This window comes from Paralichthys olivaceus, chromosome 3 (assembly GCF_024713975.1).
Source record: "Paralichthys olivaceus isolate ysfri-2021 chromosome 3, ASM2471397v2, whole genome shotgun sequence".
Classification (NCBI taxonomy): Eukaryota; Metazoa; Chordata; class Actinopteri; order Pleuronectiformes; family Paralichthyidae; genus Paralichthys; species Paralichthys olivaceus.
Window position 1 is genome coordinate 23,174,596 of NC_091095.1, and position 25,830 is coordinate 23,200,425.

At 40.9% G+C, this 25,830-nt stretch overlaps 4 protein-coding genes across 5 annotated transcripts; all 4 read left to right on the forward strand.

Moving 5' to 3' along the window:
* Positions 1 to 108: 108 nt before the first annotated feature.
* Positions 109 to 11,162, forward strand: scinla (scinderin like a). The gene is made up of 18 exons (XM_020080657.2): positions 109 to 173; positions 4,463 to 4,653; positions 6,321 to 6,513; positions 6,629 to 6,783; positions 7,249 to 7,404; positions 7,500 to 7,649; positions 7,868 to 7,957; positions 8,058 to 8,190; positions 8,301 to 8,389; positions 8,497 to 8,712; positions 8,790 to 8,923; positions 9,162 to 9,252; positions 9,338 to 9,508; positions 9,607 to 9,781; positions 9,869 to 9,984; positions 10,128 to 10,205; positions 10,315 to 10,375; positions 10,468 to 11,162. Exons 3-18 carry the CDS (start codon positions 6,333 to 6,335, stop codon positions 10,635 to 10,637), a joined length of 2,166 nt encoding a protein of 721 aa, XP_019936216.1. The 5' UTR covers positions 109 to 173; positions 4,463 to 4,653; positions 6,321 to 6,332; the 3' UTR covers positions 10,638 to 11,162.
* A 71-nt stretch (positions 11,163 to 11,233) lies between these two features.
* LOC109625448 (retinol dehydrogenase 8) lies at positions 11,234 to 14,953 on the forward strand. Its single transcript, XM_020080663.2, has 6 exons — positions 11,234 to 11,514; positions 13,069 to 13,230; positions 13,385 to 13,564; positions 13,651 to 13,744; positions 14,257 to 14,440; positions 14,564 to 14,953. The coding sequence occupies exons 1-6, from the start codon at positions 11,418 to 11,420 to the stop codon at positions 14,798 to 14,800; spliced, it is 954 nt and encodes a 317-aa protein (XP_019936222.1). The 5' UTR covers positions 11,234 to 11,417; the 3' UTR covers positions 14,801 to 14,953.
* Positions 14,954 to 15,384: 431 nt separating this feature from the next.
* dr1 (down-regulator of transcription 1) lies at positions 15,385 to 20,207 on the forward strand. The gene is made up of 3 exons (XM_069522538.1): positions 15,385 to 16,279; positions 16,399 to 16,562; positions 18,326 to 20,207. The coding sequence occupies exons 1-3, from the start codon at positions 16,060 to 16,062 to the stop codon at positions 18,470 to 18,472; spliced, it is 531 nt and encodes a 176-aa protein (XP_069378639.1). The 5' UTR covers positions 15,385 to 16,059; the 3' UTR covers positions 18,473 to 20,207.
* Positions 20,208 to 20,279: 72 nt separating this feature from the next.
* Positions 20,280 to 24,977, forward strand: LOC109625368 (protein wntless homolog). 2 transcript variants are annotated; one of them, XM_020080578.2, is made up of 12 exons: positions 20,280 to 20,526; positions 20,721 to 20,984; positions 21,075 to 21,199; positions 21,278 to 21,433; positions 21,542 to 21,678; positions 22,144 to 22,312; positions 23,469 to 23,566; positions 23,657 to 23,720; positions 23,866 to 24,009; positions 24,132 to 24,215; positions 24,322 to 24,478; positions 24,608 to 24,977. In XM_020080578.2, exons 1-12 carry the CDS (start codon positions 20,421 to 20,423, stop codon positions 24,706 to 24,708), a joined length of 1,605 nt encoding a protein of 534 aa, XP_019936137.1. In that variant the 5' UTR covers positions 20,280 to 20,420; the 3' UTR covers positions 24,709 to 24,977. The 2 variants fall into 2 exon arrangements, with proteins under 2 accessions (XP_019936137.1, XP_069378637.1); XM_069522536.1 differs by having other exon boundaries at positions 21,278 to 21,678.
* Positions 24,978 to 25,830: the final 853 nt, after the last annotated feature.

The following is a 25,830-nucleotide window of genomic DNA, read 5'->3' on the forward strand; positions in this document are numbered from 1 at the left end:
TTGATTTCCTGTTGCTGTGGAGGCAGGAAATCTCAAAACTTGAAATGGGCAGTGTGTGGTCAGTGTGAAATTGACTCCCTCTCTGGAGCTGTGATAGCCGTTGACACAAGGGATTAGGACCATGTTATATTCTGATGTGTTGACCGCAGTCAATAGGAGTTAATCCATATTGGGTGAGTATAAACCTCATGTGGACACATTTCTGCTCTGTCATCCCAATTGGTCAACTATATTCTAAACCATTTGAATCTGCCAATCACGGTTATCAGAATTTCTTGATTTCTGAATTGCTGGTTTGACACAAGTCTTAAGTTTTGGCATTTTAGCGAAACCATGGTCGCATCTCTCCTCTCCTGCAGCGAGGCGCAGTCATCTCTCACACACTCAGGGACATAAGAACACAGTTTGTTCACGTACTAAAACAAACCAGGCTGTTGAGCTTGTTTAAAAATAGAACATATCTAAATTAAGTACACCTGTATCCTTGCAAATAATCTTCAGTGTTGTGTTTAATTGCAGCGTCGTCCGTTCACAGCTTCGTTACTGGAACTTACTTATTACTTGCATGTGTATCAGTTAACAATTAAATCTGTATTAAACAATGGGAGGACTGGAATGGAGGTCTTGAGAAAGGAAAAAAGACGATTATGAGTAAAAACAAACAACTTTTATATCCGAATGTTTAAAAAAGCTAAAATAACTGAAATACTGAGACCATAGAGATACAACACACCTCAACATAAATAGTGAGTATTATGCAGGCACGGTACACACCACAGGGGGATTCTATCGCAAACCCCAATAGACACCATCATGTGAGCACACGGTGATCACTACCACTGCAACTTACACTGCAAGGACAAAACCACAACACACTGTTCAAGTGACCACCACCCTTCAGGCCCACCACACTGGATGCAAAGTGGTGTGCAACCCGTAGGTCATCCTGCTGCCTAAAACAATGAAATGAGTGAGACTCAGTTGGTTCAGGGTCAAAATAAAATATCTGAATCTTTGATTGAATCTACCTGAATCTTCTTTCAAACATGGGGCCACAGAAATCTGGTTGGAGACACCACCCGACTGCACAAACACAGCCTAGCTGTCAACCCTCACGCTATGATATTATCATTATGAAATGGTTTCAAAATGTGACAATAATATCATTTACATATCGTGACAGGCCTATCTTAATATTTTTAATAATGTACCAAGTTGAAGGTTTCCTTGTTCGGTTTACAGCTTTAGCTCCCTGAGAATTTCTTTCATATCCAAGTAAATTGGTATTGCACAATGAAATATCCTGGAATCGATATTGAATCAAATCAAATCAAGACCTTGTTAATTGGAGTCGAATCAATTTGGGAAATCTGTGGCGATTCCCCTTCCCCAGTTGGACAGTATGAGTGAGGCTGCTCCCCGTTGTCATTCTGCATGCTGAGCATTTGTTTGTTTTGAGTGTCACACTATGAGTATACTTTTTAGTATTATTATTATTATTAAAGCTTGTTTTTGTGATAGATTGTTTGTTGTAGTGTTGTGTTAAATAGATATTGTTGCTGGTAGTTGTTTTAGTTTACTAGATAAATAGCTAGCAAGCACAGCTACCTACTGTATTTCGCATTGACATTTTGTCAACGTTTATCAAGGCTCACTTAGAATAAAGTTAATGTACCTGGTTAGATATGGCTACACTTAAAGTTGTCATACGCAGGTAAGTTAATGTACTACTATGTCAGTTCTTTAACATTACCACTAACCACACAAGTGCACTTCATTTTACTTAAAAATATTTGCACATGACGAGGTGGTTAAGATTTTAATTCAAAAGTAAGCCAGAGGTGTGAGCAGCACTAAAATATTGAAAATTCTTACTTTAAACAATTTCACACACAGGCATCTTCATATTTCATGTTTGAACTATTTGTAAATTCTCCATTAGGTTGTGCTCTTATAGTCATAGTCATCTCTCTAATTGAAATAATAAAAATAATAATTATTATATCACAGCTTAGTTGAATTTTCTATTGTGACAAGTTCTCAGTCTACTGTGTGAAAAGGTGCCCACCTCAAATTGTGAATAGAGTAGAATAGAGTGAACAGAGCATTCAAATAAATTGTATAATCAGTTATATTATAATAAACATGCCAATGTTTTAAAACCAGTTTGTGGTGGCCTTTCAACACAAAATCTTGACTGTTATGTCATTTTCAAGGATCTTAAAATAGTCCAAATGTTTTTCAGCAACGAGCAACTTGTTGCTTTGGCATGTTTGTGTGCAGAGGTCTTTACAAAAGGCTGCTGTCTGCAAGAGATGTAGAGGGGACTCAAATTAGAATGTCTTAAATAAACAGTGAAATGTTTGTCAGAATAGCAAACAGCAAAAATACTGATATTTTCCATAAGAAGGTGACAAAGCAAATTTTTGTTTTCATGCTTTTACCTCTAAACAGTAAAATATAAACAATGCCATTTTACATACATGTTTTGTCATCAATATTTTGAAGCCCAAATGAAGCATGGAAACACACAGCATAAGGTATAATGGCAGTGAGGTCAGATGTTGACAACAACCAACAATATGCAGAACCATATGCAAATCAAGTTTATTTATATAGCGCCTAGAAAAACAACCACAGTTGACCAAAGTGCTGTACAATAGAAGAAGACACAATCCAAAATATAAGAAAATAATCAAAGGACATACCGTAGCCTAGCTTAAAATAAAATAAAGAACATGAGAGTTTCCAGTCTAGTCTTAAATAAATCAACAAAAGTGCAGTTCCATGGCTTTGGGCAGCTACAGGGAACACAATCATTTAATCAACCAGTGTAACTATGATAAATGTTCAAGAATTTGTGCACATGAGAGAATATCAATAAAGAACCAAATACGTTTGTGTAACATAAGCTGCTTCAACAGGAGGCAGCACCACAACCTTTTGCGGTCACTTTGCATTGATCGCTGTTATTAATAGATGTCAATTGATCCCCCAAATTTCTTGTAATATGCTACCTCCTATTTGTGAGTAGTACAGTTAGCCAATGTCAATGCTGCAGCAGGAAATTAAAACTGAACCTCAATCACTTATGTAGGCGACTTCTTGTTCAGACAGAATGAAACATTATTAGACTTGTGATTCAGCCACAGGCTATCAGCAAAATACTGTGTGCCAGTCCTTCGCAAGTTAGAACAAGTATGTTGGCAGCCTTGGTGTTTAGACACTGTGTTAGGATTGTGGGCATGTGAGTGCACTTGTCTGCGTTTTTTGTCTTGTGGAGGCACGGCGGTATGTCCCAAACAGGGACTGTGTGAGTTGTGTGTCTGTTACACAACCAGACAGAATGTGCTGACACAGCTCCAACAGAAGGAGTGATGGACCCAGCCCTAACCTGAGATGAAGGCAGAAGCTCAGAGGAGAGATTTACGCCCTCGCTCTCTGTCAAGCTGACACAGGCGACTGCTGATAGACCAGTGCCAGACACCTACGCCCAGGCCAAATGCACGCTAAAGGTCAACAATGGAACTGCCAAATCAACCATGCAGCCGGATAGGATGGGTGTTTTTCGAAGTGCACACAGTCCAGTGATTTCCAAGAGACGATCATCTGCTCTTGCCATTAGAGAGCCACTGCATGACCTTGGAAAGCGATGCATTGACAGTTCATATCAGTTCATATCAAATGTACTAATCATCATCTTCATCAGGATCATAAAACCTCTTGAAAAGCTGACACATGCTGCTTAACAGTGTTTACCAGGGAAGCTTGCATGGATGTGAATGCTCTGGTGTTTCCTACAATGTATAATTCACAGAAAAGGTCACAGCAAAGTTAGCATATGATTTTTTTTCACGATGAAAAAGGTTGAAGTGCGGATGACATTTTCATTCTATCTCTATGCAAATCATGAATAATCTGAGGTGATATCAGGATTTCATTGAGTTAATCTTTCATGCATCATGGCTGCAGGCAGAGACTGGGAAGATCAGAATGTACTTCTGCAGCTGTCGAAGAAGAACTCAGATTTTTATTACTTGCATAAAAGGAAAGGTAAAGGTCCAATACAGTGCATTCAAAGTTTTAGTAAAAGCAAATGTGTTTTATCATCAAACCATCCTCAAAGTATGAAAATGAAATTAACAGTGGGGCAGAAGACACGACACCTGCATCCTACTATTACAGCTGTCACTGATATGCATTAACATTTATATTGATAAGGCTGGTGGAGATAGCATGTTAAACATGTGTATATTTCTCTTTGAAATATAGTATGAAATGTGCAGGAGAGTACATGAGTACAGTAATATACACGGATATGTTCTACATGTACTTTTCAGTGGAAATTCAGAACCACCAGTTTTCCTTATGTGACGCTTTAAACTGGTTTTTCCTGTCACATGAGCTTTCATTTCAAACCCAGTCTTGTTTCACAATGTGACAAGTCTTAATTTTGGTGCAGGTTGGTGTCTCTGCTGTGAAGGGTGTTTTGTGTTGGGACGTGGCTGAACACGTCTCACATTCAGAACGCGGATGTTGCTCCAGTATATAAATGAGACCTGAGTGCAGACAACCTGGGCGGTAACCTGGAAGCACAGCAGTGCAGCAGCATCAGCTCCCTCACAGCCACCAACTTTCTTCTGTCCTCACCAGGTAATGGGAAAATTAATGAACGTTTCTTTTTTCATCTTATATGTTTCTGCAAAACTAATAATACATTAACAAAAACTCTCTAGTAGTGTTTAATTTTTCTTTTAGCCTTTGAGAGAGTAGTTTTTCATCAAATTACAGCATCAAGTCTCTGCATGAGCTCTTTCCTTGATTCTGCATGAATGGGAGCAAATAATCGCTGCTTTATGCATGGATTACACAAATGCATTTGTAAAAGTTTTGAATGTAGTTACGTATATTATAGAATGACAAAAACAATGTGTGTATTTTTCTGCCTGGGACTGGACACTGAGTCAGATATTCTGGCAGTTAATTAACAAGTCAACAGGGGGAAAGAACCGTTCCCTCTGGGGCGTGATATATAATTATATTTTATTTCCCTTGGCAAGGCAATAATTGCATAATGTGAGTTTTGCATTGTCTTTGCCTGTGGGGAGTGGCTCACTAAACCTCCTCACCAGTGCTTGGCTTGGCCATCTTGCCGGTCGAGTATTAATTAGGGAGGACACTCCCTGGTACATCAGGTGATTTTTGACCTATTTAAATCAACACACCATCTAATGGTATTACTGGTATTACAGGTTGTTCAGCACATAGAGTATAGAATAACTACAGGCTGGAACCTGAGACACAAATGGAACAAACCAACATTGACAAAATGCTTGAGTTTCTGAGCATCAAGAATATTTAATTTGAGGATAAAAACACGGGGATCAATATGTTTGCACGGCTTGTCACACTTTATATCTGATATGATGAGAACAGTTTAAGAGTTTCAAAGGCAGAATTATAAGTTGTACGAAACTACTGCTGCAACAATTAATTGAGTAATTGTTAAACCAACTGTCCAGAACCCAAATATGATCTCTTGTGATCGCATAAAAAAGGGAAAGCTGGAAGCAGATATTTTTTATGATGATGACACTACTATATACAGCTGTGTAGCTACTCACAATCTTGTTCTTAATGCAGTCAAGACAAATGTTATGCTGAATGCTGCTTCTAGGAATTTGACAACAAGTTATCCTCCAATGACCACTCTCGATGGAGGTGAAATTAGATGCAGTTTATTGTTATAAAGGCTCTGTCATTGGAACACCATTATCTATAAGGCGATTCTGGGCCCGCTCCCTCATTACCTGTGTCTGCATGACACAGAAATGCACTAGATATGACTGCTGCAAAGAAATTGGAAAAGGGGCTTTTGCTTATTCTGCACCGCTTATAATATGTTGCTGAAGGTCTTAAAGTTCAGTGAATTAATCTTGTGGAATACCTTAAGAACCAGAATGAAAGAACTGGAGACAGATTCTTTAAGATGTCTTGTTTTTAACTTATCTGGTTGTTTAGTTGGAATCTTGGAATGTTTGCATGTACTCTCAGCTGTTTTTCGGTTCTCCTGAACTTGTTTTCTGTTGGGGTTTTCTGTCTGTAATTATATTATATATGATTATATTGTTTTTATCTGTGCGGCTGCCTGTCTTAGCCAGGTCTCCATTGCAAAAACAGATTCTTCATCTCAGTGGGACCTTCCTGGTTAAATAAAGGTTAATTTGAAAAATAATAATGAAGTTGCCAGCTCACTTCAAGTTGTTGTCTTTGCTGCGACCTGATGAGTGACTTTCTCATAACGATGTGTCTTCTGTCAGGTCCAGAGCACTATGCCAGTCCACAAAGAATTTGAGATTGCGGGCAAGAAGCCCGGCCTGCAGGTGTGGCGAATAGAGAAAATGGACTTGACACAAGTGCCCCCCCAACTGTATGGGGAGTTCTTCAGCGGAGACGCTTACATATTGCTCCACACCACCGATGCTCCTTCGTACAACGTTCACTCATGGATTGGTATTGTATTTAGATTCTTCACTGACACCTCAAATAAGTCTCTGGTTTGTAAAATGATTTAATTCCCCCATTTGTCTTTCTATACTCTTTTTATAATCCCCACCTGTTATACCAGGCAGCGAAGCAACTGCAGATGAGAGAGGATGTGCTCCCATCTTCATGACCCAGCTGGATGACTACCTTGGACAAAAGCCGCGTCAGTTCACTGAGTTTCAATATGAGGAGTCTAATACCTTTATGAGCTACTTCAAGTCTGGTGTCAAATACAAGGTGAAATATGATGATACGTGTGTGTTGTGGTTGTTCAACTAATCATCTAAAACATCATTTTGTTTTACTGTGGAAAATACAAGAGATGATTACATTTCTTTGTATGTAAAGATCAGAAGCAAATCTTGAACTTTCAAATGACACACATGCAATGACCTAAGCCAAAGAAGTTGTTCAAGTATGTTTATATGGGAAGTGGAACTATTCACATTGGTTTTTTGGGAACTGTTTTAGTTGTCAACTGTTATCTTAGATTAGTCTAAAGAGAGGAAACAGCTAACCTGACTGGTAAGAGTCTTCATCTGAGTCTTGTCAAGAAAGAAAATAAGCAATTAACTCAAAATGTCCAACTCATTTTTTAATATTCATCTTTACAACTATGAATATTCATGTATTTGAAATCTAAATAGCATACAGGTGTAGTTGGATCATTCTAACGCTTCATTCAACTTGACTTTGTCACAGAAAGGAGGAATATCATCAGGCTTTCGTCATACAACCGAAGAGATTGTCAAGCGCCTGCTGCACATTAAAGGTCGTCGTAATATCAGAGCGATAGAGGTGGACATGTCCTGGAAAAGCTTCAACAAAGGAGACTGCTTCCTCATTGACTTGGGAGAGGTGAACAAGAATGGAACTGGATAACAAAAAAATCCTGGACAGCGTTTCACCATAACTAATATTGTTGTCCTCTGCTCCTCATTGCAAAATGCTAGACGATTTACCACTGGGCTGGTAGTGAATGCAATGTCTTTGAGTGCCTGAAAGCCACTGGTGTGGCCATTGAAATACGCGACAATGAGCGAGGTGGCAGTCCTGAAATAATCTACGTCGAGGAAGGCAGTGAGCCTGAAGAAGTCATTAAAGTGAGCTTTTTTTCTTACATTTTCTTTCTTTCTATCTGTCTGTCTGTCTGTTTGTCTGTCTATCTGTTTCTTTCCATCTCTCTCTCTTTCTTTCTGTTTTGTTCCAGAAACCATTGGAATATTTGTGCCCTTGGCTGTGTTAAAGAATTTATCGGACTTATTTGGCTGCAAGGAGGGATGTAATGTTGCAGTCTGTTTTTTTGTGTGCTTATATATAGATTCTGGGACCAAAACCCGACCTCCCATCAGGAACCTCAGACGATAAATCTGCTGATAAGAAGAGCAAGAAACTGGCATCTCTCTATTTGGTAAATAGGATGTTCAGTCTGCAGCTTTTGAATCAACTCCTGTGAATAAACTGATTCATATGATGAATGTAAATGCTTTAATCATCTCTCTTCTTGCTAGATTTCTGATGCAGCTGGCTCCATGAAGACAAGTTTGGTGGCTGAGAAAAACCCTTTCCAACAAGACATGCTCTCCGAAAAGGATTGCTACATCTTAGACAATGCAGGGGACAATACAGTATTTGTCTGGAAAGGTATTTGATTTGGACATCTTTTCATTCCTGCAACCCTTTGGATACAATCTGTTTGGTGTATTAATGCGTATCCTTCTGAAGTCTCTAAATTCTGTACCCCAACACTGCAGGAAAGGAGGCAAACAAAAAAGAGCGAAGTGCAGCACTGGCTGCTGCAAACAAGTTCATCAAAGACAAGAATTACCCCCCAAATACTAAGGTAATGTGATCATGTGGTTAAAGCCTACTACCAGAACATCATCCTTTCTGTCATCTTTTGCTGTTTATGAATATTCTAGCACTTCTGCTTCTTTCTGACATGTACAGGTCCAGGTAATGCCATCTGGAGCTGAGGCAGCCCTGTTTAAGCAGTTCTTCTTCAATTGGCTTGACAAGTATGAGACTACAGGACCAAGTAATGCCTACATTATTGGTAAAATCGCAAAGGTGGAGCAGATTCCCTTCGATTCCTCCTCACTCCACGACAACCAGATTATGGCTGCCATTCACGGCATGGTGGATGATGGCTCCGGGAAAGTCCAGGTTCGGTCACCAGTCCAAATACAGTCACACTGTATATTAATTTCTTTGAATATCAACATGTAGCTGTGTGTCTGTAGATTTGGCGTGTGGAAAAAGGTGACAAAGTACCTGTTGACCCATCCACTTATGGACAGTTCTTTGGAGGTGACTGCTACCTGGTGCTGTACTCCTACTCTGCAGATGGCAGTCCGAAGCGTATCATCTACACCTGGTGGGTGCTCATCTTATCAACATGGGTCTATCTATCTGTTAGGAGAAACCACTGTAGGCTAATGCCAAAGAGAGCAAATTGGACTTGTGGTGTGAATCCCATGACAAAATTGCAATAAATCAGTAAATCAATAATCCTATAGTCAAACCACAGTTGCTTTTCAGACTTAATAATGATTATTGCCATTAATCTTTGTTCAATGACAAAAGAGGGATACATTTGGGTTTGCTGTCTTTAGGCAAGGACAGAAGTGCACTCAGGATGAGCTGACTGCTTCAGCCTTTCTCACAGTCACACTGGACAACTCCATGGGTGGGGTAGCTACACAGGTAAGAAATTCACTTTGAAATAAATACTTTTTCTTTGAGAAGCAGTTAAACACTTTTTCATTGAGCTATTGCTGTATCTCTGCAGGTTCGTGTCACTCAGGGCAAAGAACCACCTCATCTTGTGAGCCTGTTTAAGAAGAAGCCTTTGGTCATCCACCTGGGTGGGACGTCGCGCGAGCATGGTGAGAGCAAGCCTGCCAGCAAACGGCTCTTCCACATCCGCCAGAGCTCCACCAAAGCCACACGGGCCATTGAGGTCAGTGCTGTTCACTTCAGTGAAACTTTCATGAACTAGACACTTAGTCATAAACTATTCCCTTAATTTCTCCCTCTCTTTGCATCTCGCTGACCCAGGTGGAGCCTGTCGCCTCTTCTCTGAATACCAATGACGTATTTGTGCTGAAGGCATCCAACTCCGTGAAGCTGTGGGTGGGAAAGGGTGGAACTCCAGAAGAGAAGGAGGCAGCCAAGTATGTCGCCAGCCTACTCGGAGGAACAGTCTCTGAGGTGCAGGAGACTAAGGAGCCAGGTGAGTCCTGAAGTTAGAGCACTGACCTGTGCAGGATAACTGCGTTCAACAGATCTTTTGGAAAACAGCTATTCTCCTTTTTGTCAGCTGATTTCTGGGCTTTACTGGGTGGAAAGAAGGAGTACCAGACCTCCAAGACCCTGGAGAACACAGTCAGGGCTCCACGATTGTTTGGTTGTTCTAACAAGACTGGCAGGGTCATAGTGAGTATTTAACCTTTTGTCTATTTCAACTCATTAAAGAAAGCTACGTAGCTTTTCTATTTACAATCATGTTTTTTTCAGCCGAACACATTTTTGGTTCCTTTATACTTCCACATTGTAAACATGCACTGCTCAACTTTTAGGCAGAGGAGGTGCCAAGTGAGTTCACACAGCTGGATCTGGCTCCTGATGATGTCATGATTCTGGACTGTGGGAACCAGGTACGGCGCTACATTTCACTTTTACTGAAACTGTTCAGTCTCAGCTCTTGTAGATCTCTGTTGTCTTGCTGACTCATCCATTAATGCCTCTGGGTTATGCTCCCATCAGATCTTCATCTGGGTCGGGAAGGATGCCAATGAGACCGAGAAAACTGAATCACTCAAGATTGGTAATTTAAACAGTAAACATAATTATTAGAGGTGAGGAGACATTATAGAAGTGTTGTATTTCACAAAAGGTTTCCTTGTGTTTCCTTTTCAGCCACAGAATATCTGAGTTCTGACCCCTCTGGCCGTCAAGGCCTCCCCATCACCACCATTAAGCAGGGTGAGGAGCCCCCATCCTTTACCGGCTGGTTCCATGCCTGGGACCCCAAGATGTGGGACAAAGATATGTTGCAGTACATTCAACAGTGTATTCAAAAGAATTAGCAGAAAAACACAAATCTATAAAAGATCAAATCCTTCCTGAATCTCTTGGAGTGAGTGGAGCGCAGAGATACATGGAGCATTCAAAATTGGACATTGGATTTTGTAACACAAATAAAAGGGCTGTTATTTAAATAACACAACAAAGCCTAAAATAATAAGAATATTATGAAACAGCACAGAGACAAACACAGGCTTACTATTGCCAGCTCACAGAATTGAAAAAACATTTAGCATTATACGTTTGCGGGACAGGTTTTTGGTATTTTCTTTGAAGCTTCTTTTCATCCTTTTACATATGAATCAAGACAACTGTAAAGTGTTTAATACCCAGTAATAAGTCATTATGTACTATTTTGAAATTTTACACATTTCATAGATGAGGCACTGGAACAAATGTGTAATTATGTTTCATGACAGAATTAAGGTATCCTTTTTATTAAATAAAAAAGACATGTCCCTTTTTACAGCCTGGATTTCAATGACAAATTCTGAATTCTAATAAAAGCATCATCCCTTATTCACAAATGGACATTTCTGTTGTCATTTTTAAGAAGAAGATGTGCTTTTGCTGTAAAGTTGTTACGATTAGCCTAAATCCTCACTATGCATTAGCACATGCTTGATGGTAATCTCCAGGCCATGTGCACAAGACTTCTGCTGAGTTGCAGAGCTGTGGATTAAGGAGTTGGCTTTAAAAGAGCTTCCACTTACTACTGCCCCTTTATTGTCCTCCTCCATTCTCTGCTCCTGGAGCTGCAAGACAAACATTTACCAGACACAATGAACCAGAAGGTGGTACTCATCACTGGCTGCTCCTCTGGGATTGGCCTTGCTTTGGCTGTCCGGATCGCAAAAGATGAGAAGAAGAGGTTTATGGGTAAATTTGCCACATTTAAAAAAAAAAAGCCTTTGTCGAAACTTGACATAGTTGACAATGCATTTCTGAAATGGATTATGTAACTAGAATGTAAATGGACATAATAGCAAACATCTAATTAAATGGAGAGATTACATCTGAATGTATTGCACTTGTATCCAATGTGAAATGTGATAGATGATATGAAAATTATTGTGCAATTTACAGATCAGGCTAAAAATAAGACATTGTCTTATATTCTTTATCAGGTTATTATTAAATGAGTTGTACCAATTCAATACTCTAATTATTTGGAGATACTGGAGGAGGCAGTTGCTGTATTAGAGGGAAGCTCACATTGTTCAGCTGCCCTCTGTATCCCAGTATGTTTTGTACAGTTTCTTGTCTGACCCAAACTTTGACAGGGAGGAAACTTCAGACCAGTTTAATATTAATGAATATTAAAGATTCCTGCAAAATATAGACACTTTTTTAAACTTTTCATAAGCAGTAATAGAACTGTAGACAAGCATCAAAAGGAGAAGAATGACTAATCTGTTAAAAGTTCAGTTTATCCAAATATTTTCATAGCAATGGGGCATTTTTTTTAGCTTTTTGGCTTTAAAACTTATGATGGATCCAAACAATATTCTATTACCTTCACTATATGGGTGTGGCAGCAACATACATTTAGTGTAACTTGCATAATATCACCTAACTTTATAATGATAGGTGCAATTAAAGGGGAATTCCATAATTTTTCAATTTCCAGTGGAAATCTCCATTGGCTCGATGTTTATAAATGTGGAGGTGTAAAAAAAAAGTAATCACAAAAACATTTGGAATCAGTAGATCTTCTCCGCTGGCAGCACAAAAGCAATGGCTACAGTGCTATGTTATGGTGCAACTGCGACAGTCCAAGGACTTGCCACTAAAAGTGCTTTTTTTCACCAATAAAGAGGTCTTTGCCAAGAGTCTGTCAACGTTCCACATATCTTGCTCAATGAGATAAATCTCACTCTTAACCATGCAGCAGCTGGTTGTTCCGCCTCTGCTTATTGTCTCTCTGTCTCCTTATTCACTTTGCAACAACCCAAGTGTCAAAATTCTCGGACAGAGTCTCACCCTCAAGTCTCATGGCAGGGGTTGTTGCAGGAAGACAAAGGCGGAAATGTGAATGAGAGTTGGAGAGAGAAACTATTCTGGCTTAATCTTTTCCTGATGTGAAAATGTGGACGAAGCATTTGACTTTGATGGCCGTGCCTACTTGTTTGAGCCAAAGTATACAGATGAAGAGCGAACAAGGAGAGAGACGCAACATTTCATGGACTGTTGCTGTTGTTACAAATTACTTTGCAGCCACTGCCGCTGCGTCACAGCTGAAAGCGGAGACGATCTACTGAACCGATTCCCAAACATTTTCTTAGTGCCATTATTGACACACCCACATAGGGCCCAGGGTGAAAAATACTTCCCTTGGTAGTTTTCATATAGAAATAGGGGTCTCTTGGCTGTCCCTTGGTTGACTTTCATTTCAGCAGCACTTTTGCTTGGAATGAATGTTGTTTGTCGTAGTCTATGCCACCATGAGGAACCTGAGTAAGGGCGAGGCGCTGGTTGAGGCAGCAGGTCGGACTCTGGGCAGGACCTTGGAGATCAAGCAACTGGACGTATGTGACGAAGATTCCATCAAAGCTTGTGTGGACAGTCTGCCTGAGCGCAGGGTGGACATCCTCAGTACGTCCACAGGAAAGCTATACGTTCAGTAACTGCTGCATTTGATGAGTATTGTTTTTGCATATATGCTTGTTTATCAAATACATGCCAACTGTACTGTACATACCTTATATGTACATTACAATTTTCTGACATGCCTGGCTCCGTCTTACAGTAAGCAATGCTGGGATGGGTCTGATTGGACCCATTGAGTGTCAATCCATTGATGAGATGAAGACTGTCATGGACACCAACTTTTTTGGGCTGGTGCGTTTGCTGAAAGAAATCCTTCCTGACATGAAGAGGAAGAAAAAAGGCCACATTGTGGTCATCAGCAGTGTCATGGGTATTCAGGGTGAGGACGGTTCCATCTGTGCATCATGAGAGCACTTGTTTATTGTAACAACACAATGTCTTAACTGTGTCTTTCTCTGTTTTTAGGAATTTTATTCAATGACATCTATGCAGCGTCCAAGTTTGCAGTGGAGGGCTTTTGTGAGAGCTTAGCAGTACAAGCCCTGAGATTTAACCTCAAGTAAGATATATTCTTATACACTGCTTCTGCAGAACATGCCCATTTCTGCTCCATAATTTCATACTGCTCGCTAAGAGAGAATCAAACTGTGCTCACAAGTTGGGCTCAACAGGTTTAGTGTGATTATTGTCCAGAGCTGACATGAAAATACCTGCGAACCAGCTCCTGTCTATGCCTGAAGCATCTGCAAGCTCATTTTGCACAACCACACCACCCCCTATTTTCTTAACAGTTGGAAATATTCCAACCAAAATTTACCATGACAAACCATAGCACACCCTGGTATGGGGCAGGTCATAACACAACAGCATTCCGTAACCAAATGTAACAGGGACTGACTCTGCAAGAAAGTTTGAAATGGGTGCAGAGCAACCAGGCCCTGTAGTTAGTGCAAAATGTTCCATTCAAGGATATTTAGCTCTGTCACTTTCTATTGCTTTTTAACTTATCATGCTAATCTACAGTTTCCTGTTGCTATGATATAAATATGTTTGTGTTATATCTCTTCACAGTATCAGCCTGATAGAACCAGGTCCAGTGATAACAGAGTTTGAGCATAAGGTTTTCGAGGAGGGCATGAAGACTGATCTCAGCAAAGCCGACAAAGTGACAGCTGACATGTTCACCAACATCTACTTGAAGAACTACAAACAAATCTTTGAAACCCTTGGGCAGACTGCAGAGGATATAGCAGAGGTATTGTGCTGTTCCTCTGCAAACAGAATCCAACTCATTTTATATCATCTTGTCATTACCATTGAGATAAATCAATTAGCACTCCTTATACCCATGGTTTACTTTTTTATGTTTTCCACTCAGCACACTGTCAAGATCATCACAATGGAGGATCCACCTTTTCGCCACCAGACAAACACTCTTTACACCCCAATGACCACGCTCAAATATGCCGACCCCAACGGCGACCTCCCCATTGACACGTTTTACAAGATGGTGTTTGAACACGACAAGGTCTTCAATGCCAGCCTGAACTTCCTTAAACTTCTGCGCTGGAAGAGTCGAAAAAGCTTTACCTTGGAAAAAGACAAGAGCAACTAACACAAAGTTGATTTATCATCCTTGTTATTTTTCAGAGACACATTTCTGCATGTATTGTCTCCTGCATATTTATTTTATTTTAAATGTTTAACTGTAAGACTAATTATTATTATTATTATAACATATTAAAAGTAATAAAGGTCCATGACTCTTTCTGTGTGTCTGTGCAGTCTTTTAGGTTTAAAACCACACCCTGACAACATTCAAAAAGAATGAAGGTCGACGAGAGCACCAGATGAAGCCTTCAGATAGTTCAGTTTATTAAATAACCTTACTGGAGAGTAGTGTATATACTTAAAGCCATTTAAAACATGGAACAGCCATCTTGCATGTATCACTGTGTCAACCTGTTCTTTTATAGACATACTGATCTGTGACATTAGATTTGGGTATTGACGTGTGACCTGATCTGGGGTTCGGCTGTTTGCTGTGAGCATCACTTCAATAGAAATGTATTATTTTCAAAATCTCATCTTGTAATGCATTGATAAATAATGGCGTAGCTTTAAATAACTTTAACCAAAAAAAGAACAAACACAAATTGCAATCCTCTAAATTAACGGTGGGGGCAGTAAACAAGAGCTAGGCGACTTCAAACACATCCTGGTGACGCATCATATCCGGCCCTTTGCGTGACGCCGTATCCGGGCAACTTTAAGCTAACATTGAAAATTAAAAATGCACATCTTGTAGCTTATCCGACATGTTCGTCTCATTTCTTCGATGTAACGAACAGTAACATGAAGTGTTGCGCCGACTTCACTCTGCTCGTCATCTCTGCCTCGCCAAGCATTTAGCTCGATATGGCAGGACCAGTTCATTGTTAGCTTAGCCATGCTGTCACTCCGCTTTCACTTGTCTTCTGGGTTGCGGCTTGCTTGCGACAGGGACCACGGCTACTAGCTAGCTTGGTAGCTAGCTAGCTGAGCATTTTCTCCATTATTAACGTTGTTTTGTTTTCTAGATCTTGTTTAAACGTATTTTCCGCACATTTCGTTTTTCTGCCACATTCCGCGTAAAAGCAGCGCAGCAGAAACTGCGCCTAACCGGGTTTGACACGTTAAATTAGCCGTTAGCTCAGTTGGATAGATAGCCAGCCGGCTAACTTTGGGAAAACGTCCCTTTGCTGTGCAAGTTAAGTAGTAGACTTTGTTTTGACACAGACAGGGGACGTTGAGCCCATCGACACAAGAGGGCCAGTCGCGGTCTGTGGAAGCCTTTCACCGCTCAAGAGTTTTGCTGTTTGGTTATTTGCCACGATGGCTTCTTCCTCTGGAAACGACGACGACCTCACAATCCCCAGAGCAGCTATCAACAAGATGATCAAAGAAACTCTCCCTAACGTACGAGTGGCCAACGACGCCAGGGAGCTGGTGGTGAACTGCTGCACAGAGTTCATACACCTCATATCCTCAGAAGCCAATGAAATATGCAACAAGTCCGACAAGAAGACCATATCTCCTGAGCATGTCATCAATGGTGAGTCCTGCCCCACGTTTGCTCAGTGTTTACGCCACTAATCCTACAGGAGGGGGGTGTGTCCACTTCTCAGCCACAGACTCTTAATGTCACTTTCACCTCTTGCTTTCACACCACAGCCCTCGAGAGTCTTGGTTTTGCATCGTACATCACCGAGGTGAAAGACGTCCTGCAGGAGTGTAAGACTGTGGCTCTGAAGAGGAGGAAGGCCAGCTCCCGACTGGAGAACCTGGGCATCCCAGAGGAAGAGCTGCTCAGACAACAGCAGGAGCTGTTTGCCAAGGTATGACCAACAAATCCGCCATTCTTCATGTGCTGAGGAGGAGAAACACAATGAAGCATGGCGAAATTACAGCATCTACCACTGAAAGGTGCATTTAGTAAAAAAAAAAAAATATATATATATAACAATAAAATAAGCATGTTTACAGGACGTTAAAAACTGTACAAAATAGTGCAAAGAGAGGTGCAAGAGGAGGTAGTTGTGGTTGATTGTAGTGCAAAGTAGGTAGTTATGGTTGGAATGTATAGAAGCTCTTCCTCAGTTTATTTGTTCTGTGCATCTGATGGTGAGTGGGGGCTGGTAGTAATTGTATGGGTTAATGCAGTGTGATGGTTTCAGTACCCACAGTATCAATAGGATTGTGATACAGGCATTTTGGTGGCAATATGTGTTATATCATATACTGCAAGTGGTTGGGTGAAAACCATACAAGTGTATTTCTTTTATGAGAGTGTTAAAAACACATTTTTTCCATTGTCATCCCGTCTATACAATTTAAAAAGTACTTAAACATTAGTTGTGTTTATCAAACAGGAAATTAAATAAATATTTGAACAGGTATGATGACTTAAATCTCTCATATTTGCAAGTAGGATTATGGTCCAACCCTGTTGCTGTGTAGGCAATGTGATTCATGGGGGAGAAAAAGCAGGTTACAGACATGCACTAAAACAAAAACAAAAAAAAACTGCTATAAAAGAGCTGTTCAGTTGTGTTGAGTTAAAGGTGCAATTTCTCTAAAGATAGTAAATTATTTAAATAGTCCGGAGGGCTTTGAAAGTTCACCTGGCAGATATGCATGTATGAGTAAATGTGTTCTCTCATCATGAAGATATATGTGAAATAGGTGGGATCAGTCATATCCTGTGTCTCTGCTAAATTGTGACTGGCTGTAATTTTCACAGAAAGGGGAGATGAAACAATCTGTAATGACCTGGAGCAATGGAAAACTGGGTTCAAGTTATTAGATTGATTTTTTTTGATGATAAAATTGATGTTGGTATTAATGTTGATCACCAACCTTTGGCATGTTTTCCTCATGCCTCTTTCGAAAATGGGTTAATATCAGGGATGAACGTGAAAAAATGTTTTTTACTGATGCTAGTTAACTGATTATTAACCATTAACCAGTGAGATTAAAATGTTATAAGCAACAAGGGCTCTAATTTTCAGCAGCATAAACAATAGAAAATTAGGACACACTCATTATCACTACTTGCTGTGTACTGTTACTCACACCAGTTGCTCACAGTCAGTAGAAATTGGACCATAGAAACATCCATAGTTCCAATTTTTTTGCATCTTGCAGGCATTACTTTACGCTTCAGTTGTGTGTGTTCCCACGGCAGTGACAGGCATTCAGTCACTCCAGTGCACATGAGAGTAAACTTTACATATTCCCTGGACAATCATAACAATCCAACCAGATTTACAATCTTGACTCAGTCTTTAGCAGACTCTACCGGTTTTATTCAGGCCGGTCTGGTGCGCAGTCTGGTAAATGTGAGACCCACAGCAAAGAATACCTGCTCAGGTGGTACCGATGTCCAAGGCTATTTTTTACAGATTAACTAGATTAATCAGACAAAATCTATAACGGTTAATGATGAACATCGCAAGTTAATATGAGTAAAAAAAACTGATGTTTGAGTTGTAATCACACGTCAGACATCACAATCATGATCCTCACCAATTGCCTAATAAGCTCTTCATTTCACCTCCCTCGTCTAATGTTTCTGTTTGGTTTCACTGTGCACCTACAGGCGCGGCAGCAGCAGGCAGAGCTCGCCCAGCAGGAGTGGTTGCAGATGCAGCAGGCCGCCCAACAGGCACAGATGGAGGCAGCATCTGCCAGCGCAGCCCAGCAGGCCGGCTCCTCTCAGGATGAAGACGAAGAAGATGACATTTGAGCCCTGGATGCCACTCAACTTGTCCGAATCTCTTCCTGGGACAGTGTTGGCTCACAGATGTCCCAGTACTGTTAGTGACAGAGACGTGACATGTGTTTCACCACGGGAAAACATCAGTGAAACATTGGAAATGCACATTTTGGAATGGACAGTGAAGAGAGATGAAAGGGGATTTTAAAATAGTCACCCGTTCAGATATCAGTTCCGTAAAATGATTTGGATTAAGAGGCTGTTCAGGAAGTTTTTGATTAGTCTCATCTTCCCCCTTCCCCCCCCCCACTTTCTTCTATTAAATTGTTTTGATATTATGTTGTGAGTTTTTTGTAGAATTCTGGATGTGTTGTGGACACACTGAAGGAAACTGTTGCCTGGGATATGTCGGTGAATTTCAGTGACTACGCAGCAAGCTTTCACTCCTGGTGTACTGCACCAGATAGCTTACCTTTGTTTTCCGTTTGACTAGATCTCTTTGGTGGCTAATGAGAACATGTTTGTAATATTTTCAGAGCTGTGGATTCCTTCCTCCTTGTGGTTTGACGGACATTTTTACAGAGAGTTTTTTTTCCCCCGTCTTGGTGTATTTGTTCAACAGAGGATCATTTGATGGGGTGGGAATATAGAAATAGTTTTTGTTAACTATGGAACTAAATTGATAATTTCCATAATTTTAGCTCAGTCAAATATTTAATGTTGCATTCTCTTCTACTTTGAACCACCCACAGTATTGCTGATTAGCTGCACCTTTCTGAAACAGTTCATTCTTGTCCTGTAGAGCCAAAGACAGAGGACAGACACCTTAGAATTAGTGGCCCTCTCCACACCTGGTATTAACATCCGTCCTTGAGAGATCTGATCACAAGTGGCCAGCGTTAAGTACGTGTGTTCACACCCAGCATTGAAGTGTGTCCTGAATGTGTCTCCTGTGACCACTTGTGATCGGATCTCACGTCCACACTCTACATGCAAATGAACACCTACGTCATTTGTGTTAGTTAAGACCAAACAATGTCGCTTTGAGCCAGTCTGAGTTTACAGATGTTTCTGATGTCGCTGTGTGTGTTACTGTGTGTGCGTGTGTCAGGCTGAGCGAGCGAAAGAGAGGTAGAGAGACGAGTCAGGAGAGTTTGAATGAATCTCTTTTATCTGTGAATTTAAGGAAAGTCTTGATCATTATGTGGTGATTAGTTTTGATACTGTGGCGGTGGTTAAAAATAAATCAACCAGAAGAGAAAATATCCGTTGGATTCGTATTGAAACTGCAGTGGGTCAGAGGACGCCAGTAGGAGGTCCTTCATATGTAGCCCAGGACAGATTTGTGTTCACACTGTTAAAAGGATGTGGCCCAGACCACATTCAGATGTGGTCTGGTGTTGGATCGCTATCTGTGCGTTCACACCTGTATTTAGAGCTGTCCGCTTGTGATCGGATCACAAATACCACATGTTAATACCAGGTGTGTATGGGGCCAGTGTTTCTTTTTTAAAGATGTAGGTGCTACTGCAATTCTTGTTGCTGACTCCTGGTCAGGGTAAACAATGTTAAGGATTATCAACCTATGACTTTGTAAGAGGCTTTGATATCCCGGCTAAATTTGTTATTTCCCCTCTTCTTGGGTGCAGTATCAAACATTGGATTGTGACTATGGTCAGTCCTCAGTGTAAAGACAAGTAACCTAGTTGTGATACACACTTCAAAGATGTATTCTTTCAGCAATAAAGGAAACATGTTTTATACAGTTTTTTTTCCATCTTTTTTTCCCCTCCTGAATCAAAACACGTCATGGTTACACCCACCCCTCCTCCTGCACATGCTCTGTCTGATGATGATTTCTGACAAGTCCCCGGCAGTCTGAATTTGTGTGAGCACATAGACGAGCTGCAGTGATGCACTTTGTCTGTCTGGAGCAAGCGTAGTTTCGAGCATCACTTTTCATTTTGACCTTTTAAAAATGGCAGGGGCAATCATAGAGAACATGAGCACTAAGAAATTGGTTTTCTTGGGTATTTTTATTCTTGTTTTCCAAATTCTTTCCATCTCGATTGGAGCTTTGATTGGTAAGTACTAGTCAAATTTTACAACTTTATAATTGGTGAAGTGTTTTTTTAAAGGTGTAAAGTATGAATGCTTTGTTTTTAAAATTGCACCAACAATCCTTTTGAAGTAAATGAATATAAAGCTCTATTCTGTCTGTGTAGACCACAACTCGAAACACCGAGACTATGACAGGTTACTTACCGTTTTTCTATAGCTCCCAATCCCACCAGTGCTATCTGCTACTTGGCCACCAAATGTATAAATCGCCACCGGTCACGTGGCTGGCTCATGCCGTGGGGGTCTAATCGTTGCCAGCAGGTCAAGAGCTTTGACGAACCTTTGGCCAAAACTCTGGATGCCAACGACATTGTTTTTGCCGTTCATCTGCCTCTTCCCAACATGAAGATGAGCCCCTGGTTCCAATACGTGCTGGCAGTTCTTCAATTTGACATTGCATTCAAAATGATCAATCAGATTGGTAAGGTGCATATATTACTGTCAGGACTGTAAATAACGTAGCACTTCAGGTGACAGATGTGTTATTAAACTGGATTATGTATCTGTGTAGAAGATGATGTTATCATCACTATTGACGCTGGTATCGCATACAGAGATGATGTGATGTCTGAGTGGACCACACAGTTTCACTCGGTGGAGCAAAGGCCTCTCAAGTGCATGTTAGGAGTCCCTAAGGTAAACCTGCAAGGCTATGGTAAATAATATTTAAATGTGTCTCTGCTAAGTGACCTTCAACAGTCTGTGCTTCTGCAGACGTATGAAAACGAAGGCCGCTTTTATCACTGTGACCCCATACCCTTCATGGAACTGGGTACTGTTGCCCACAAGTACTTTTTAATTAACCTGCGCTTGCCAGTGAATGACACAATGAATGTTGGCATTGGAGAAATAAAGGACATCCATATGGTGGTGAGTTTAACCCTACTGTTCCTGAGCCCACTTTATATTTTCATTGAACTGAATTCCAAAACCTGCAGCCATCACAATCATACATTTAATGTCCCCCCTTTTCTTAAGGGCATCCACCAGAACGGAGGCTTTACTAAAGTGTGGATCAGCATCAAGACTGTATTCAGTCCCTGGATACTTGTGGCAACAGCCTGGTACTGGTACAGAATCAGTCTGATGGCCAGACCTCCAGTCCTTTTGGAAAAGTATGATTACAAAGAATGATTTCACATAACCAATTGCTTTGCCTTTGTAGTTATGTGCATCCACATCGAAAATATCACCTCTCTCATATTGAATTGTTTTATTTCACATCACATGTTACTTCATAATGTCACTGATATTTTCCAGGCTGTAGAATTCTTTTATTGCAGACTGAATGAACACATCTTTTTTTGAAAGGGCAGAGTGAAGTTATACAACACAGCCCCATTGCTTCTAAATTGAAGCTCTCTCTTAGTCTCTCAGTGAGAGCTTAAAGCCACAAAAAACCCATGTGTCATACCTTAAGAGGCACGAAGAGCTTCAGGGCACCATTTGGAGGGCGGGACACATGAAGACTTCTTGATATTAAGTGCATGATCAGCCTGGAAGAACCAGGTCAATATTGTGCTCGCAGCATCAAGTTATTTGTGTTTTAACTCACCGCCCTGTGTGTTTGCCTCGTGTAGGGTGATCTTTGCTCTGGGTGTCTCCATGACCTTCCTGAATATTCCGGTAGAGTGGCTCTCCCTTGCCTTTGAGTGGACGTGGATGCTGCTGTTTGAGGATGTACAGCAGGGCGTCTTCTACTCCACACTATTCTGTTTCTGGGTCATCTTCTGTGGTGAACACCTCATGGTCAGAATTTTGTTCTTTTGTTCACAATCAGGAGAGTTTCAATTGACTGTGGTGACCCCACCTCCCAAGAAACACATGGTACCAAATCACATCATTCTAACCTTCAAATGATTCTCTTATCATCAAAATTAGAAACCAAGTGCAAACTGTGCACATAATGATGGAGGGCAATATGAAAACATTCCAGAATAATGTAATATTGCAAGAATAAAGTCATAATTTAATGAGAAACATACACTTCTCAAAATTAATGGAAAACTTTATGAACTTACCAAGTCAATTAAGCTGGGACGGCAAACTGCCCGTTTAGGAAGCGATATTGAATCAATTTCACCTGCTTTAGTGCAAATTGAAAGTTACAACAGGTGGACTGAAGGGGTCCCAGCAAGGCATTCCCAAAAGGGAATGGTTTGCAAGTGATTGATTTTTCTCTATTTCTGTCATTCTTACCACTGGTAGCATGAAGTGGTACTTGCAGCCCACTCAGGTTGCAGAGGTAGTCCAGCTCCTCCTGGTTGGCACATCCATACATGCAGTCACAAGAAGGTTTGCCGTGTCTCCCAGTTCAGCCTGCAGAGCATGAAGGAGATACCTTTACCTTTACACAAGGAGAGCTGGACAGGGCAGTAGAAGAGCAGCAACCCAGCAGCAGCAGCAGCAGTTTCTGCTCCTTTGTGTGAGGACGAACAGGAGGAGCGCTGCCAGAGCACCACAAAATGATCTCCAGCAGTTTACCGGAGGAACAGACTCCATGAGGGCGACATGATGCCCCATGATGCCCCGTTCTCTTCACAGATGAGAGCAGATTCTCACTGAGCAGATGTGACAGGTGTGAAAGAGTCTGGAAATGCTGTGGTGAACGTGATGCTGCCTGTGGTGGGTCATTGATGGTCTCGGGAGGCATGTCCTTGGACAGTCGCACAGACCTCCATTTGCAAATGGTACCATGACTGCTGTTCAGTGTTCGGATGAAATCCTCTGACCAATTTTCAGACCCTACACTGGTGCAGTACAATGCACAGCCTCATGTTGCCAGAGTGTAGGCATAGTCTTGTAGTTAGTTTGTCTACTCTGTTGTATAGTGCAGTTTTAAACCGCACCTCCCCTCTGTACTTTAATACCAGTTATGACCTGTGTTTCAACAACAAACCTTTAGGACCAAAGTCAGAGGAATCGTCTCTCAGCGTACTGGTGGCAGGTCGGGCTTGTGGTGTTCGGATCATCCGTCCTCCTCATATTTGACCTGAGTGAAAGGTAACAACAGGACTGTTTGGGGTGAGGTCTTGTGTTTTCCAATTGTATTTTCTTTTAAATGTTGTCAAATGTTTTTACTTTCTCATGAAGGGGCGTTCATTTGACCAACCCTTTCTACAGTGTGTGGGCATCAGACATCGGGACAAAGATTTCAGTATCCTTTATTCCATGGAAACTACTTTGAGATAACTTCAGTTTTGATTTAGTGCTGTATGAATAAAAAAACAAAACATGTTTTGCTCTTTAAAATCAAACTCTCTCTGTGTCACTGAGGCCTTTTCTTTGACCCTCCATCCCAGTTTACCTTCATCATTGTGGCAGGGCTTTCAGTCTCTCTGTATTTCCTTTCCCTGTGTCACATGGTGCATTGTGTGTTCAGGAACATTGGTGGGAAAGTGCAGCGACTTCCTGCAATGCCAGAGACCAGAAGGCTGTGCTATAAGGTTTATTTTGTTTCATTTGTTGAATGTATCATATGAAACACAGACAAAATAAAAATGAGACTTATTATACAACTGATGAATCAATATTCTGGCTGTTTTTCCACTCTCATTGGTATTGGCAGGGTATCATCTTCAGGTTCAAGTTTTTGATGTTGGTAACTCTTGCATGTGCAGCCATGACTATCATCTTCTTCATCTTAAATCAAGTAAGTGTTATCCCACTAATAATCAACATAAAAGTATTTTCTGATAATATCTTGTTCTTATTTACTGTTTTTGAGCTCATGGCATCGAGTTCTTACTCTTCACCAGGTCAGTGAAGGCCACTGGCACTGGGGAGACTACACTCTCCAGGTCCACAGTGCTTTTCTCACAGGGATCTATGGCATGTGGAATCTGTACGTTTTCACCATCATCTTCCTCTACGCACCCTCCCACAAGCACAAGTCGGGAGACTGTCAACCAACAGGTCTATAATATTTTCCACCGTCTACAATATACGTATATTCTATATCCAAATAAAAAGGTAGATTTGTTCGGTAAACCCTTTGAGTTTCTTCCATGGCAAAAAGCTGTTGATCCTGTTCACTCTTGGCAGATGCGATGGAGGAGCCAGAAAGTCCAGAGACACAGCTGACGTGTGGAGAGCAGGGACCAACAGAGACATACAGGATGACGGGGAAGGTGGCTGAGGATTAACTACAAACCTCCGTTCATGTTCAAATTTAAGTCTAGATAATGCCTATTCCTATTCATTTGAATGACCAAGAACATATTATATCAGCTTTAGAAAAGCAATCCATCACTAAACTTAGCTTTAGGACTTTAACCCACTATTACTGAGAAAAACCCACCATCCTTTCCATTGTTGTTGAACAGCATCTACAACACATATGTGCATCAAATAAGCTATGCAGAAAATACACTGAATGTTCTAAAATGGAAAAAAAATATTATTCAAGTAAAAATAGGTTGATGTTAATCCCACTGTTCTGCTACTCTCAAAAGGCAACTGCAGACAGAACAGGATTAAACTAATAACGAAAATGATAAATATCCAGAAAGAATGATCTGCAACTACAAAACTCTTTCCCGGTGCTCTTTACCTCCTCCTATTATCCATATTATTAACTCTGGATACTATCATGTTATGTCTTGTGTTGTGTAGCAGGTTTAAAAGTGTCTCATAAACTCTAGAGAGAATCAAACAAACACAAAGTAAACATCAGTCCTGTGCGTGTCTTAATAACTTGTGATCAGTGATGGTGTTTAATGTTAAAGTGTAAAGTGAACACAGGTCAGAGGGGGAGTGAGGACGAAGCAGACTCTGACAGAGACTCTGACACAGGACGACCAGACCTTTAATGTGCGTCTGTCCTGATCCTGAAGCAGCGGTGTTAAAATTATTCAGCGGCGGTACAACCCTGAAAACAACATGAATCGATTATGTTCTCTCTCTCTGTCTCATCGATTCAGAGTTGTCCACGTAGCGATGTATCGAAGAATCAAGAATGTCCACAGCTCTAGTGCTCACCACTGTGCAGGAGTCATGGAGGGTAGAGACTCGTCTAATATCCGAACTGATATTTCGATTGTTTATTCAACCAATATATATTCGTTTGACAGGAAAGCTGTGCACAAACAGGAGTATACAGAGGTAATCATTTATTTACAAACAGCACCCCAGAAAAAGGGCACTTTCTCTCCAGGAAGAAAAAGGGCAGGGGCTCAAGCCCCCTTCGATGTCTATGTGTGCACGTGCCAGCAGCTGAGGATGAGCAGATATACAGTATATTATCACTATGGTTACTTGCATAATTG

Excerpts from the sequence above, each read along its gene's own strand:
- LOC109625448 (XM_020080663.2), top strand. The coding sequence starts at position 11,418 with ATGAACCAGAAGGTGGTACTCATCACTGGCTGCTCCTCTGGGATTGGC. Across the intron at positions 13,231-13,384 it reads GCGCAGGGTGGACATCCTCA|TAAGCAATGCTGGGATGGGT; the intron begins GTACGTCCACAG and ends TCCGTCTTACAG. Across the intron at positions 13,565-13,650 it reads CAGTGTCATGGGTATTCAGG|GAATTTTATTCAATGACATC; the intron begins GTGAGGACGGTT and ends CTCTGTTTTTAG.
- LOC109625368 (XM_069522536.1), top strand. The coding sequence starts at position 20,421 with ATGGCAGGGGCAATCATAGAGAACATGAGCACTAAGAAATTGGTTTTC. Across the intron at positions 20,985-21,074 it reads CAAAATGATCAATCAGATTG|AAGATGATGTTATCATCACT; the intron begins GTAAGGTGCATA and ends GTATCTGTGTAG. Across the intron at positions 24,479-24,607 it reads GGGAGACTGTCAACCAACAG|ATGCGATGGAGGAGCCAGAA; the intron begins GTCTATAATATT and ends CACTCTTGGCAG.
- dr1 (XM_069522538.1), top strand. The coding sequence starts at position 16,060 with ATGGCTTCTTCCTCTGGAAACGACGACGACCTCACAATCCCCAGAGCA. Across the intron at positions 16,280-16,398 it reads TCCTGAGCATGTCATCAATG|CCCTCGAGAGTCTTGGTTTT; the intron begins GTGAGTCCTGCC and ends TTCACACCACAG. Across the intron at positions 16,563-18,325 it reads AGCAGGAGCTGTTTGCCAAG|GCGCGGCAGCAGCAGGCAGA; the intron begins GTATGACCAACA and ends GTGCACCTACAG.
- scinla (XM_020080657.2), top strand. The coding sequence starts at position 6,333 with ATGCCAGTCCACAAAGAATTTGAGATTGCGGGCAAGAAGCCCGGCCTG. Across the intron at positions 6,784-7,248 it reads AGTCTGGTGTCAAATACAAG|AAAGGAGGAATATCATCAGG; the intron begins GTGAAATATGAT and ends ACTTTGTCACAG. Across the intron at positions 10,206-10,314 it reads TTCTGGACTGTGGGAACCAG|ATCTTCATCTGGGTCGGGAA; the intron begins GTACGGCGCTAC and ends TGCTCCCATCAG.